Genomic DNA, 16,438 nt, shown 5'->3' on the forward strand with positions numbered 1-16,438 from the left:
AGCTAAAACAGTGTGGACAAAGAACCAGCTTCACAATGAATATCCCTGGTTTTGCACCCAACTCCAGGCCAAAAATCCAACAATTCTGTTATCTGCAGAAATTACCAAGAGAAGACAGGGTTAAAAAACTCTAAAGACAGACTCTTCAGTTTGCATCATATATGTAAACAAGGTAGCAGAATATCTAAATAAAATCAAGTAGTGTCAGGCAATCGCATAACAGTGGACACACACCACAAGTTTTTCTAAGAAGAAAGTTAAAGTTAACACTTGGGAGAGTGTATACTAAATTCCCAAACTAAAGCTGCTGATTTTGAGAAAAGGATTGAGAAACTGAAAATAATTCCTTATCTGGTGTCCAGCTTTTACACACTAAATACAAAAACAGACACAAATACTGCTCTGGAGCCAAGTACAGCTTATACCGAGGCTCACTGCTAGCTTGGAAGCCAGACTGAGACTTGGGCTAATTTTGTCTGCTGAAGCAAGCTGTTGTTATTTGTCATTCAAGGAAGGGGAAAAAAAAAAAAAAAAAAAAAAGGCAGAGAAAAAGGAAGGGATCAACAAAACACTAGATGAAAATAGGGGAAAGGTTTTAGAGGCTGCAGGCCATGGAGGGGTGGGAACTGTCCGAGCAGAGCCAGCAGCTGGATCGAAGGAACACAGACAGCTAACAGTTGGTAGGGAGGTACAAGGCAAACGCAGAGCACAGTTTTCTTAAGGCATGTTTCTGTGTGCGGCTTGCTTTCACCTTTGCATTTGCTAAACTGAGATCACCACACTCTTCTCCAAGCCTGGCTTCTTCCTTGAGAAAGGTACAGAGTTCAGCAACACGTCATTTCGGATTGTGGATGAGACCCTTGAGGATTTACTAAACGTACCCTTTGATTTTTCAAGAAAACACCTTTTTTACCCTCAAATAGCTGTATGTACAAATTCCAGTAGATCCCCACACACATTGGCTTCAGGCTCATGGTAAATTAGGAGTTAAACTGCTGCTGTAAAGCAATTTTATCTCTGTGTTGGGCAGAGGCTGAAACTGAGTCATGTGTGCATATTTGGATACGTCACACCCTCTTGCTGTAGTAGACAAAGAACAAACTAGCTCCTTACCGTAAACCTCATGCCTACAGGATGCTTCTGGAGGACAGATCAATCATTCTTTAGTCCCTTACAGAGGGGAAAAAAATCCCCCACAAAACACCTTTTGAGATGAACTAGATCAGCATCGTTGTTTGGCTAGCTGGATATCACGTACTACAATGAAGATACTGATTTTCACTGGACTGCTCACTCTTACCTCCAGTCTTTCCACAACAGGTGAGTCCTCCTTTCTGTATCTATTCCTTTTTGATAGTGCTGGCACTTCACCAGCTTGAATGGGTTGTACACACATGCTTACAGAAAACTATAGTCTAGGAAGTCTCACTTAAGGCAGATTTTTATTCTTCCATTTCAGTGACACCTTACCTCCCCACAGTCACTTTCTATAAGGAATTTTATTTAAGGGATCTTTCTGTGCTTAACTGAGGACTCATCTTCTCTCTAGTATTTCTGTAGTGATATGATAATCTTAAACCTGTAGAGTCTTGTTCTTTCTGCCTTAAAATGTTCAACAGAATTATGACCACAGATGGTGCTATTAGAAGGAAATGCTCAGATAACTATTGTGACAAAAATAACCAAAGGAAATAATCAAATAAGCCCATTTTTTTAAATCACTAGAATTAAAGCTGTTTTCAAACAAAGCTCATTTTTAAAAGTTAATTTTTATATATATATATATACACACACATATATGCATGCATGCACATATATGTCTTTTAAAGAGTGACTAAAATTCATGTTCTGGATTAACCATCCAGAAAATTACTAAAAGGGATGCAGTCTACTAACTATCATTTCAAAACATTCTACCATAAGTCTGCCAGTAAGCATTGATAAAACTGTTTTCCATATTTTATTCCAGTATGGAAGAGTAAAAGAAAAACACACATGTTTTCATCCAAATTTGAGTTCGCTTCTGAATTCCAATTTCAAGATGCATGCTCTAAGCTTTACACTATTCTTTCTGCATTAAACACAGCTAAGAAAAATTTTAAATGACAATATTAATTACACAGCTGTTTATTCTGCAAAATCTATTTTGCAACACATGATTTTAGAAAGTATTTTGAACACATTTGTGCTTTATCTGGATACATCAGTGTCTCTACAAAGTTCTCTACTAAAGACTGAGGAACAGAATGTGTAAGGAACACATTAATAAAAGTGGCATCATTGGCTTTGCCCACATACTAACAAGATTTACTCACCGAAAATTTTCCTGCTGCATGAAAAGGTTACCAATAAATTTGATCTAATGTCAGTCCAAGCATTTGTTTTCAGTTCTCAAGACTGACTGCCCTTCCTCATATATGAGGAGCTGAAAAGACCTGGTTTGCTTTAGTCAGAAGCTGAAGAATAACATTAGTTTGATATGTGAGATCAAAAAATTGAAGGTTATGTCAACTTTCTAATTTGAAAGTTTCAGCCTGTATTAGGCAAGACAGTGCTTTTTGCATCTTTTGCAGTCATGCATTTCATCTGTGAAGTGACAAGGATAGTACCGCTGTTTGCTTTGGAAATTCTGATCAAGTCTAGACCAAAGCTTCTGTTTATATGATGAATTACCAACATTGCTACTACTGGGAAAAAACCCCTCTACAGGTGACAAACATTCCAGAAGTGTCTGATATTTTTTTGCCAAAGATTACTAAAAGCATGCAAAATGCAGAAAGATCATCTTGATGCTAGATTCATGCTAAATTTTCAAGGTTGGGTGTGAGATGACAAAGTGAAGATTGTCCTTGAGTACATTTGATATGAACACCTAAAGCAAAGGACAATGCCACCAAATCTTTTAAACATATATTGTTTTTCACATGGAGATGTTTACCTTTCTCCATACCTGAAGGTGAATTATATTGCTAATCCAGTAGTTTGTCCTTTTTAACAATTTTAACTTTTTTTTTTAAGCTTCAGAATTTTCACTGAATGGCTCTGCAATTAAAACAGTGTCTCTTATTAAGACTTTCCGTGGAATTTCAGCAAGAGACTATGATTACATCCCCCCTTATGCTATAGAAGGGGAGACAACGACCATCCATATCACAGAACAGAAATGCTCTTCAAAAAAGTCAAATGACTCCACTTTAACACAAGTGAACAACACCACAGTGGAGTACCTGACTAGTTCTCTGAGCACCAAGCTAATGCCCGCCATCTACCTCAGTGCTGTTTTATTGGGTGTACCGTCTAATGCCATCATTTTGTGGATGCTGCTCTTCAGGATCCGGTCAGTGTGCACTGCCATCCTCTACACAAATTTGGCAGTTTCAGATCTGCTCTTCTGCATCATGCTGCCCTTCAAAATAGCATACCACATCAATGGGAACAACTGGATTTTTGGGGAAATCATGTGTCGAACTACCACTGTGGTGTTTTATGGGAACATGTACTGCTCCATTCTGCTGCTCACATGCATCAGCGTCAGCCGCTACGTGGCCATCGTTCACCCCTTTACCTACAAGAGCCTGCCAAAACGTCCCTATGCCATTGCAGTCTGCGCTACCGTGTGGACCATCGTTTTCTTGTACATGCTTCCACTTTGCATAATGCAGCAAAGCTATTATGTGAAACAACTGGACATTTTTACCTGCCATGACGTGCAAAATGCCTGTGAAACAATATCTTCCTTCCAGTTCTACTACTATATTTCTTTAGCTATCTTTGGGTTTTTAATACCTCTTGCAACTATTGTTTTTTGCTATGTCTCAATTATACGAACACTTAAGACTCATGAATGGTTCTGGTACGTTAAAGTCAGTCTTTTGATCCTTACCATCTTTGCTATTTGCTTTGTGCCAAGCAATATTATCCTTATTATCCATCACATCAACTACTACTATTACAACACAGATGGGTTGTATTCTTTTTATCTAATTGCTTTATGCCTTAGCAGCTTAAACAGTTGTCTTGATCCTTTCCTTTATTTTCTGATGTCAAAAATTAGAAGTCAATCCAATATTTATCTAACAATGGTTAAAATATCCAGGGAAAAATGAATTTATTTCTATATTTATATTATGGGAATTATGATTTTGTATGGCATTAACCAGGGCAGCAACAAACCTCAAGTGCAACAATTAAACTTAAAAAATTAAAAAGTGTTAAAAAAACCCACAATCTCAGTAAAATTTACTTCCTTCCACATACCACACAAGAAATATCTTCAAAAATATGCTTTTCTAGGTCTGTAATTCTGTCACTCATATTGCAATGTAGATTCAGGGAAGTGGCTCTGCACCTCCATTTCCTTCTGAGAAGATCACTTTCATGGCCATGGAGAAGAAACCAGGATATCAGTCACCACAGCCTCCGAACACCAGAAGAGGGATCAATAGCTGAACGGTACTTTTAGGTCCATTCATGATTTCCAAATACTTCAAATTAGCTCTCAGCCCACACTCACTGCAGGAACAGCGATATGAAAACAAGTTTTTGGCCCAGTGGAAATATGAACAAGTAAAAGTGTCTTCTACATGCCTGGGAGCTGCCGAGCTTTGCAGAAGCTCCCTGGCATATAGCCAAGAGCAAATACTGCCCTGGATGTTGGAAATAAAGAGCCAGAGTCCCTATATGTTTAACAGCAGTAAATCTGCAGCTGTAGACATGGAGCCTGACACTTCCAAGGCAGCATCTCCTATAAGGCTGCTTAACCAGCTTTGCATTGCAGACTTGTTCTTCCACTTCGTCAGTGCCTGCACTCCTCTAGCCCATGAGGATTGCTGGGAGCTAACCCTTATCAGTGTGAATCCAGGCATGTATTATTCTTGCTTGGTAAGCAAAACAGGGAAGCTATTTTGTAGTATTCTCTATTTCCACATCCTCACAGGAAACATCTAGTGTTACAAATACTGAAGCTAGTTGTGATTGATTGTCCACATTAATAAAGCAAAGGGTCAGCTTTTACATTTACGGAAACTCAAGAGCTACATATATACTAACTGTAAGGTCCTACAAAATGAGCTCAGTGGTTAGCGCATTTGTATTTGTAACTGCAGTAAGACAGCGATGAGAAAAGATGTTTTACAAAAAAAGATTTTTTTACAGGGGTATTGTAAAAAAACTTTACTTAAATAAAATCATTTGCACTGGAAAATGTCTTCAAGGAATTTGCATCCTGGGAAGACTCCCCCTTTTCAATTTCTTCTTGCTCCTAATTGCAGTTAGTTTTAATCATGCCATTACCTCAACATGAACAAGAACAGATTTTAAAGATAACTTTAAAATAATCAAGGTGTTATACAACTATTGTAAATACAAAAAGCGTGGACTTAACTCTAAAACCTGTGTGCCTATCACTCAAAAAAACCAAATAACACAGGAACCATTTCAGAGTTTGGCACATCTGTTTAACTTCTCATGTATCCATAATACTTTCCCTCAACACAGGGTCTCCCTTCCCTGGGACCTGAATACGCTTGGTTTGAAATGGCCTTGAGAACTGTTAGAAGCTGTGGTTTAAGATTACAGGAATAAATAAATTCCAGGTTTGCATTTTCAATTTCAAGCAACAAACAAGTAGGTGTGATCTGAGATTAAGACCTGTAACGGGTACTGGGAGATTTGGGTGCAGACTCTACTTTCCCAAAGCCACCACAGCTACAGGGATGTGACAGCAGGCTGGTTAGAATAAGCAAACAGGTTTGACCGATATGTTTTTCCAGACACTGGGGAACACAGGAAGTTCACAGGCAGACCTGTCTGATCCTTGTAAATCAAATACTTCCTTTTGCCATGGCTCACTCTTAAAACATGCTAAATACAATTAAAGGCAGATCTGCTTTCTAAACAGGCCTCAAAGAGTGAGAAATAGACAGAATTTAGTCATTGCACGATCTTTTCAATTGTGTTTGGGTTTCTTTTTTTTAAGGAAAGTTCAATCCAAATCATACCTTTACCTAAGGAATGGTGATGTCTGTGTAACTAACCGGCACGGAGAGTAAGTCAGATTAATGCATCTGAATATTTCTCTTGGGAGCACATTTGGTACAATGTCTTGCTCTCTTCCTAAACAGGAGCAATGGTCCTGTTTACAGAGGGGATGTTTTAAGTAGCTGCAGAGACAAAATATCTCAGGAGAGAAAGGCCAGCGGAAGCCTCTAGGAACGTCACAAATTTTTGAACAAGAAGATTCCAAAGAGATTACACAGTTTTTGTTCCAAAACTTGGAGACACCCACTTGTTTCATATCAGCACATTCACACGGGGACAGGAGTCGGCACCGGGTCTGCACCCACCCCGGGAGCGCAGCGGCAGGCAGCAGGAGCAAGGCAGGGCAGGGCTGCTCTCTGCAGCCACCTGGGCACCTGTGGGCTGTAGGTCTCTGCCCCAGGGACATCCCAGCTCGCTAGGCATGCACAAAGGGTCTGGCACGTCCCAGGCCAACGCTGTGCAGCCACCACCCACGTGGACACTCTCTGCATGCAAATACCAACCCTGGCCCTTCCAGGGCTGGTAAAGTAGTCAGCTTTTCAGGATCCAGGGCTCAGCGAAACCAGTCCTTACCTGGGAACCCAAGCAAGAAATTGAGATGTGCAAACGGCTTTTGAAAGCTCTGATGGTGCGTTGTGGAAACACACTGTTTCACAGCAGGTACCACAGGTGAGGTGGCAAGGTAGCTGGAAGATATTTCTACAAGCTGAAGTTCAGTGACTTTCTCCAGCTGACCATATTACTTTAGGAACACATGTGAATTGTAAGTGTCTTTTACAAACGCTCGACATTTTAAGTGCTGTGCTAGTAGCTTTAGTTAATCTTGTGTTCAGTCACATCCTGCAAGCTGTTAGGCTGATCTTTGTTTATGCTTCCCTGAGCTGTGATGCTAACCAGGTCGCTGCTTTTGGGGAAGCAGATAGCAATATCCTGCTGAGATAAGTTTAAACTGAAGGCACATACAAGACAGCCAGTTTGTTGTTGCATGATAAAGCCAGAAATACATAAAAACTCCACTATTATAACACACCAGATTTAAGCAACTAAGGCTTCTCAAAGTACTTTCCAGAGGTTTGTTAAGGAACACCATGACTTCAGCATGACTATGACTCCTTTCTGGCAAAAGCCTCAAGTCACATCCGTATTGTAACTACCTGCCTGACACAGTCTAGTAACTAGATCCTTGCACAAATTCATAACTATGTCAGGGCTGCTGCTGCCCTCGGTTTGTAATAGCTGCAGTGACCTAATAGAATTAAAAATGAAGCAAGTTTATGTCAAGTCAATAGTGACACATACGCAGAATATGTCTTACTATTAATACATCAAGAATTAATCCCTTTTGCCAGTCAGAATAAGTTGTAGTGGAAAATTACTTGGTGCCAGTTTGTTGTCATTGGCTTATTTACAACCCCATTGACACAGTTAATCGGAATATCAGGGGAACAGGACAAGGACACACATGTAAGTGAAAAGAACTAGCATTTCAATTCTGACAAACAGCAACAGTTAAGGCTCTAACCTTGCATTTCTGTGCTTTGGCGTGGTACAGAACATCCTGGTAATGCCTTGCATTTACTGGTCTCACATCTTGCAGCTTGGCTGTAGGCAACAGTAGGGCTTCTAGAGTTTTCTCAGGATTTCCTTGGTCAATTGCTTCATTAATGTGGCCAACTGCAATGATTCCTGTGAAACAGAAAGGTTATTAAAGACATAGTTATGAAAGAAAGATGTAACTTATCTGATATGAGGTACAAACAAAGCAGTAACATGAAGAACAGAAAAATCAAGTAACAAGAAGCAGAGGCAGCAACAGAAGCTGAATTTAAATTATTTTTGCTCAAAAACTCATGTGAAGATATTAAGTTATACAGTTTTCCTTTCTGCCACTCTTATTGGTTCATCTGAACCTACCTCTTATAAAAATCAAATTTATCCTACCCAAAAACCAAAACCAGACTTCCCTACTTTCAGGGCAGGAGTATCTACATGAAGCTTAAGGAAAGGTTGGGCATCACATCTAAATACGTTTACCTACATATTGGCTTACAGTGCTGAAAGACTTATTTTCAGGTGATTTCAGACCAGATTACTTGAAACCCTGATTTGGGCCAATACAAACATACTGACCCCCCAGCTACTGCACTACATTACAACTTAACCTCATTTTTTAAATTTCACCTTAAATAACCAATCTGGTAATGTTGACCTTACGAGAAATCACTTGATTGTTCAGACTAGTGGCACTCAGGACTTCAGTCAGCAAGTAAAATGGCCCATTGTATTTAATAAAACCTCTAACTCATCTTCTTCACAGTGGTCTCAACATCTTATTTCCTCCTACCCCCAAACGGTGCTGAAATGTGCTGCTCAGGCTACTTTCTCCCTAAAGCCACCCCAGAAGGGCACCAGCCAAGGGCTTCCCCATCTCCTGTGAGGGATGGCATACCTGCTGGCAGTGGATCATCTCTCACCAAGTCTCTCCCAGACCCACCAAAGCCCAGCTGGCGGGGTCACAGATCCATGTCCTCATAAGGCTTTGGGAATGAGCAATTTTCTGGGATGCTACCAAAGAGGGGCCGTGCAGACATGCAGGCTTGCTTATGGAAACAGAGGCCACCCTTCTTCCTCTCCTCTCTGCCCCAAATAACCATCGCTGGCCAGAAGCCAGCATCACTGAAACCAAGTGCAACTATTTTAATACTAAATACTGACTCTCCTAGTGCAAGACCACCTTTCTTAAGGCCTGTTTCAACTTCTAGTGACTGCAGAGATTCAGACAAAAAAGTGATTGTGTCAGTCAAATGAACTGCTCAGCATCCCACCAGGCTGGAGGGCACACATTGCGAGCAAGCTGTGAGGGTCCATGGCAACCACTTAACTAGATTTAGGAAGCAACAATCCAGTTAGTTTTAGTATTTCTGTAATAGAAAGCTTCCTTTACCAGTATGAAACAGTAGCACGCATGACACCAATGGCAGTGCAGGAAGGGCACACGCACCACGCATGAAGGGCACGCACACTGGAAACAGCCTGCACCTTACAAAGGCTCTCAAATTATATTTGACTGCTTCCCAAATGGCAAGCAGTCTGAAAGATGCCCTCTTCTTTCTTGCTCCAGCAAATCAGGCATAACTCAATAGCCTCAAATTTTAGTTTTAAAAAAACAAAACAAAAAACCACCATACTTCTGTATCAGTGGATAAACTTAATCCTTTAGCATTTTTGAAGCCCAAATAAACTATAAATCCATTTATATTAGGCAAAGTGGGAATAAGAAGCTACTCTCAGATGGGAAATCAGGTTACCTACAAGGAGAGCAGGACAGATAGTTGCACTGCATAACTTCTTACCAGCTGCCTTGTGAAAAACAAGGGCTTGGAAATAGTTTAACATTAAAAAATTCTTTTCCACAGGACACTGCCTGTAATTTCTTCCAGTATCCCCTAATATGCTTTTTGCTTACAATTTCTGCAAAATCCCCAAAGTGAGACCATCCAGTGCAAATACTGAAAGATACTGCCAAGTGGGCAGAACCATGGCATTTTTTTCAGCATCACAGAAGGCAGGCACCCTATGATATCTTTCAACCAGCCATAACATAACCAGGAATAATCCAAGGAGATTTAAAGACCAACGGGCATTCAAAATTATTGAATGCTTTTCTCTCTTGAAGAGTGTCTGTACAAGGCCATTCAGCACAGAATTTTATGTACCAAGGACGAGACTACCATCTCTGTGGGCAAGGTAGAGGAAGAATTACTTACTTTCATTTTCTTCTTGAATTTGCATAGTAACCATGTCAATGCAGTTCTGGATATCATTCCAGCTTAAATAATCTTGGCCTTGAGATGAAGCCTCTGACTTAATAGACAATAGTGTATCAGCATAACTACAAGAAGATATAAAATACAGAAGTGTACTTCATATACAAGAAACTGCCGTAAAGAATTAGTCAGATGTATCATCCACCACTTAGTGCCTAGTATTTTTTTCAATGAATTTCAGACAAACTCATCTCTTGCCAGAAATAATACAGACATGCAAGCTGCCTTGCTGGGTCTACACATGCATTTCATGATCTGAAAAAATGGCCCTGTACACTAGTTCAGAGCACTTTTCCTGGCTATGTGGGATGATGGTAATACACACACTGGATGTACACTTTACTGTATGGTGCTACAGATAAATCCTGCTCTGATTTGCCCTTCCAGCATTCAACAGCCTGCATTTAAGGGATTCCTGAACTAGAGGTTACGTATCACTTTGCTAGTTGCCAATAATGCTGTGCTCCATTAATTTATCAACTCTAATTTGAAATCTTATGTATTCTTGAGGAATGAATCCCACTATTTAAGTGTTTTGTGAGATGGCAGTTCCTTAATTTTAAACTTGATATTTGATCGTGTCCAACCTTTTCTCGCTCCAATTCTCATAAAAAAATAAAACCTGAAGTTATAAGAGAAGCTGGCAACTTCTATTAACCTTCCCCACATCATTAACTTTTGCAGACCTCTGTCATATTTCCCCTATATTCTCTCTTCTAGGAAACACATTCCTAACAAGTTAATCTCTTCTGGTAGAAAGCCACTGAACACCATCTCCTCACTGAACTTTTTCTAGCTTTACTGTATTCCTTCTGGTATTGTGCAGTCAAAGCTTCCTGCAATATTCAACATATGTTGGCAGCACAGATTTACACAATGGCATAATAAAATTCTATTTTATTCTCTACTCCAACCAATTCCTAGAATTTCATTTGTATTGACTGGCAGCTTAATCTAAAGATCAGGTCACAGTAACACCAGCCAAAAAAGCTGCACTTGGACACTTTGGGGCCTATTTCTGTATATAACATTGCTTCTCTTGCCCACAAGCACCACCTCACTTTAGCAGAGCCCAAGTGGCAGAATAATTTTGCTCCACCTTACGGCATTCTGCTCCCTCTAACCAAAACACTGGCCTCTTATTCCTGTCCCGACTGCCCTCCCTCCAGTTTTGAGACACCTAGCAAGGGCCACTTTCAGACTCATGTCCCCTGGAAGCCTGGTGAAGATCTTCAGCCACTGCTGTTGCTTTTGCCTAGTAATGCCTTCCAGCAGCAGATGGAGGTTTCCACCAGCTGTGACAGAGGCAAGAACCAGCCCATGCCCCCACACTCTCCCCCACATGCCAGGGGCTCAGGTCTTACATATCATAATTTGGCCTGATATTTTTTGCAGGTACACAAAAGAGCACAGAGGTAGCAACACATGGCTGTGACCAGTCAGGCATGTAGCAATGCAAGCAGCTGGCAGCTGAGTGAAGGCTATAATTTAATGTTAAACATGCACATGTGCAGTGTTACACTCTGCTTTTTAGCAAGCAGGACTGTGCTACATTTTTCAGACCTTTGCAATTCTCAGGCAAAAAAGGGGTCAGCCTTGTTTTAAGGGACTTCCTGGAGCTTAAGGCATTAAACACTACCTCATTCCAAAGATCTTCTTTCAGAATTGCAGAGAGGTTACTGATTAACAATTTCCAGATGCAGTTGGTTCACGTTTTAGTGTCTGCAAAAATTCTTGTCAGATCTTAATGTTTACTTTCTGAGGATATTTTCCCTGCACCTCACACATCCTCTGCCTTCAAACATCTGAGGTTGTGCGATTGCTTATACTTAAGGATACACAACTAGTTCAGCAATTGTCACATTATCCTTTATTAATTTATAACACAGATGTTTATCTTGCAGCTATTTCAGCTTCATAACCACAACACAGGAGAGCCCACCTAATAAAATGCCTACTTATCCTTTTTGCAGAAGTTGCCAAGTCTCACCCAGCCAAGACAAAATGAACCTTTACCGTTGAAAGCTTTCCTCTTCCAGATTATTGAAGCCAATGCATGGGTTTCTGAGATGATTCTTTATCATTAGGATGTCCTTATTTTCCAAGGCCTGGTTTAGCAACACAACAGCTGACAACATTTCTACTGCAATAGACAGTTCATCGTGTGCCAGGTAGTTCTGTAGGACAATAATGTATTGCAGTCAGGAAGTTAAATAAGCAGTGTAACAAATTTAAGTTACACAGTCTAGATACCATCAAGGAGATGGACTTGATTTAAAAAGCCTGGCAAATTTCCTAGTCACAGGCATATCAGATTAACACAACACTGGTGATAGAGTTTACTGGGTTTGCTATACCTTGAGCCTTTCATTCTTTTGCTCCACAATCCCATCTATTCTGGTCTTACCCTCATAGCAGGGGATTACTTTTCTACACAATATATAAAACAGAGTTTTTCATTAAGAGCATGCAACAATTAAAAAATGACAGTTGATTTGTTGCAACACAAGAGCTCAGCCAGAGCAAAGTGTGTCAAGAAACGAATTCTGTGATTCAATATTGCCTATTCAAGGAAAACCATTCATGCAATACATAACACCATGGCAAGAGAATTCAGTCTCATTTTACACAACAATATGCTATGTTTGTGCTGTTTCGTGGTTTGACTACATAACATCAGTGAGCAGGTTGTAAGCTTTTCACTCTTACCACAGCATTCTGTTGTTGGAGGTTGAAGAGCTCAGTCTGATAGACAGCAGCAGCAAATGAGTGAACAACAGGCAGCTGCGCCTCCGGTTTCATCAGCGCAACCAGTGTTTTACTAGGATCACTGTTACGAATTGCAGTATTGATATTGTCAACTGCTATAAGTTCTAGAGAACAGCAGGGAAAGAAAAGCCTATTAATTTTCATATGCCATTTGCTTTTTATGCCATGTAGATGGCAGTTAGGCTATTCCAGAGAGTATAATTTGCTATCATTAGAGAAGAAACATATTTGTGTGAGATTCTTGAAGACAGAACTACTGAATGTTTTAAAAACAGTGTTTATTCAAAGGTATGCAGCAAATAAATGACTGGACGAATTTAAGGTTTCTGGACTTTTAGGTATTAGAGACTGCTTATTGTACTTTTAACCCGAAACAAGGAGCTGACCCCATCCTAGCACAGAGAAAGACCTAACATCCCTCCTGGGTTTGCTTGCAGCAGATACTGCTGGGTACATCAGCTGCGGCGCCTTAGTCTTGCTTCACCCCAAACACTCCTCTCCTGCGCCATGTTTCCTCACTTGCCTCCTCCTTTTGGTAGGACTTAGCTAGCTAGAATGAGCCTGTCCTGCAACACCAACAAAATTTTTATTGTTCATTTCAGGAGGCCTGGTAGAAATCAGCCAAATACGTTGGGGGATTGAGATTTTCAGTAGCTGAACTGATGGAAAACCACATGCTACAGCTTCTAGGACTTCCTCTGCATGCCAGCACCTGTTTGTTTGTCTAACAGTGTGGAAGATCAGTCCTCACAAGCACTGCCATCTAGAAATTATCCCCTTCTCTACAGCTCAAATTTCAAATTAAACAGACTACCATAAAGGAGTATGAGCATAACCCTTTTTGGTACCTAAACAACTCGCCTGTTTTGCTTATTGCTGAACTGACTTCAGCAGAAGTTTGAACCCCAGTAGAAAAATGCTGAAAAACACTTCCCACTCGGGCAGCTGCAAAACCCTTAAAACACACCTTAGCTTAGTCACAGCCACTGTAATTGCACACCTGAAGGAGCCAACTCTGGAGAAACCCGGGCCAGGACGCACCCAGGAACATGTTGTACAAGGGACTGCTCTTGTCTTGCACAAAAGGAAACAACTTTGAAGGTTAGAGTGCATGAGACAGAGTAAAGAATGACAATTACCTAAGTGTCATTTCCATCAGCAAAATAACCCCCACCTCCTCTACCTTATCTTATGGCTTTTCTGTATATTATTATCCAGGGAATGCTTTTAGTCACCACTAACTGCTCAAGTCTGTACAGGACTGCTCGTACAGCAGACACCATCCACAGTTCACGTATGCAGCAACACTCAGATCTTACTATTACAACACAGAGACTTTGAAAACCTTTCTAAGTAACAAGACCCACCTAAACAAGCCCCTTGTGTCTCATCTCAATTGTTCTGAAGCATAGTCATATGGGGCCATGTTGTGATTGACGGGTCTGTCTATTGGTTATTCCTGAGGTTAGAAAAAGGAAAGGTTCTCAAAGCTACAGCGTTCATGCTTTTTTTAGAGAAAAGACCAAAGAGGAAAAGAGTCAGAGTCCTCTAATGGTCTAGACGAGCTCTCTAGTTAATAACCAGCCTACTGATTTCTAATTCAGGAACTGAGCATGCAACTTGCAAAACACACTTTACATTGTTCACATTCCAGTAACAAAACCACTATTTTTTCCTTTTAAAACCAAACATAAGAAACAAGTTGCTCTCCAGATTGCTGCTATGGCTTTTCATACACCACATTTTTCCTTATCATTTCCTTTACCAAGGAACAACTCTTTTAGAGGAAGTACTGCTTACCATGCCTAACCAATCTAAAATAAAGTAACATTTGAGGTAGCAAGTCAAACTTATCTTCTGGCTTATGTTGACCTCACAGTACAGCCTTTAAGTCACATTACGAAAGCAATCAGCCTGGATTCAAAGCATTGGAAATAATACCAGAGACAAAACAGCCACTAAGCCATGCCCAGATGTAGCATGAAACGACAGCATTTTAACCAAAGCTGAACTTCCGAGCAAAGAAGTTCCCAGTCAAAAGCAGGAATACATGCACTGCAAATTTAGATCCCCCTTAACTATATTTTTTACAAACTATAACTTTTATCTTGTGACATTCTTAGTAGGCTAAGAACAGGTCAGATTAAGATATGTGTGTCTAAAAGTGAGAATAATTTTCCTCTGTGATGTGATTGCAAAATATTCTTCCATGTGATCATTCTATTTTTATTTTTCCATGTGATCATTCTATTTTAATTCTACAAGGATGATCATTGCTCCCCAGTGAGAATTAATACTGCACTAATAAATATTTGTTCAAGCCATCAAGCCATGCATTGTCTTCAGTTTTAGCCAATGTGTTTACCAGTGGCTCAAGTTATTCAAAGAAAAAAGCGTTAGCTATCTTAGATAAGGGTATATCCAATGCAGCACAGATTAGTGACTTGGCAATTGTGACACCGAGATGAACACTTACGAAAATAAAATGCAACACATATGGTTTCAGTTTAAGAAACCTTGTTTACACGCAAGAAATAGTAGATTCAATTAATCAGCTTAACGTAATTAAACGGTGATGGTAAAGAATGAGTATTAAAACAGTTACTCACTAAGCTTGTGAGCCTCAGCTTCCGCATTGGCAACACTAACTTCTTTCTGTATTTCACTTTTGTCGAGCATATTTGGAACCCCTGCTATCTAACAGATCAGAAAAAAAGATTTAATTATGCTTTTAAGTTTGATGGGAGATAAGGGATAAAACCCCTTTGACAGGACACTAGGATTTGATTGTACTATCCCCTGTGCATCAAATACAATGTCACAGTAAACACAGCATTAATCTGTCCCTGTGATTTTCATCTTTCTCAAAATGATGGGTTTTCTTCTTAAAACACAACTGACTCTCATTTGCTGTTAATGATTCAATATTACCTTTTGTTGTACTCAAGTTATAACTTGTTTTCAAAACAAACATAGTATTAGGGGTTGCATGCTATATCTCAAATTTTCATCTTGTATCTTAGTAACTACTTACAAGGGCATCTTGCTCTTTAGAGCAAATGCAGCTACTCTGGTGTCAATTAGTACAGTAGTTATTCTAAAACCTTTACAAAACTGTTTAAGTGATTCTGAAGGCAGATAAAAGCAATTTCTCTGGATTAAGATCAGCTAAGAAATGCAAACTGATGTGTAGTATCTGTTCCATTAAATTACCTGCATTTTCTGTTCTTTAGAATCACACAATTGCAATAGGTACCATGAGGAATTTTGCGGCAGAACTTCAAATAGGCTCAGAGCAGGACGGTTCAAACCTGCCATCAGTGCCACTTCATCTTGCCGGTCAATAGCCTCATTCACTTGGACTAAAGCTATGTGAACTGAAATGAAAACAGTGCTTATAAACAGCAAATACGTTTCTGTGAAGAAGTAGTCCATTGCTGTCAGCATCGCACTTGTTATAAAAGCCAGTGAGGGTGGCAATCTTCATCCAGCAGAGGATTATCTATTTCAAGACCAGTCCTACAAAGGGAGTCTGGCTCTGTGCGAGCCTGTGTGGGAGCAGATCGACCACTGCTAACTGGAAGCTTAGGAATGAATTTTGGCTGTATATAGAAGAGGGGGACAAAATTTACAGTATTCTGCACACAAAAGGAACTCAAACATAAAGAAACAGAGCAGGCAACAAATTATTTGATTCTGAACTGAGGAATCCTTACAAAAAAACCACACACACAGACGTTAACCCCCCAAAGATTAGTAGAGAAGGAGCAGCAAGAAAAAACTGTTGTAGACAGACATTAGCT

At 40.0% G+C, this 16,438-nt stretch overlaps 2 protein-coding genes across 5 annotated transcripts in view; one reads left to right on the top strand and one right to left on the bottom strand.

The window, feature by feature from the left end:
- The window catches only part of IQGAP2 (IQ motif containing GTPase activating protein 2), a 130,752-nt gene that overhangs the window by 33,588 nt on the left and 80,726 nt on the right, over positions 1–16,438 (bottom strand). The window contains exons 10-15 of one of the 4 annotated variants that reach the window (XM_075021369.1): positions 15,849–16,012; positions 15,245–15,332; positions 12,576–12,739; positions 11,883–12,043; positions 9,807–9,931; positions 7,562–7,725 (exon numbers count right to left, since the gene is read on the bottom strand). In XM_075021369.1, the coding sequence (XP_074877470.1) occupies positions 7,562–7,725; positions 9,807–9,931; positions 11,883–12,043; positions 12,576–12,739; positions 15,245–15,332; positions 15,849–16,012 (866 nt within the window). The remainder of the gene's footprint in view (positions 1–7,561; positions 7,726–9,806; positions 9,932–11,882; positions 12,044–12,575; positions 12,740–15,244; positions 15,333–15,848; positions 16,013–16,438) is intronic. The other 3 variants (XM_075021370.1, XM_075021372.1, XM_075021371.1) reach the window with 3 other exon arrangements.
- On the top strand, positions 988–4,220 carry F2RL2 (coagulation factor II thrombin receptor like 2). The gene is made up of 2 exons (XM_075021373.1): positions 988–1,320; positions 3,019–4,220. Exons 1-2 carry the CDS (start codon positions 1,263–1,265, stop codon positions 4,104–4,106), a joined length of 1,146 nt encoding a protein of 381 aa, XP_074877474.1. The 5' UTR covers positions 988–1,262; the 3' UTR covers positions 4,107–4,220.

Source organism: Buteo buteo, chromosome Z (assembly GCF_964188355.1).
Source record: "Buteo buteo chromosome Z, bButBut1.hap1.1, whole genome shotgun sequence".
Classification (NCBI taxonomy): domain Eukaryota; kingdom Metazoa; phylum Chordata; class Aves; order Accipitriformes; family Accipitridae; genus Buteo; species Buteo buteo.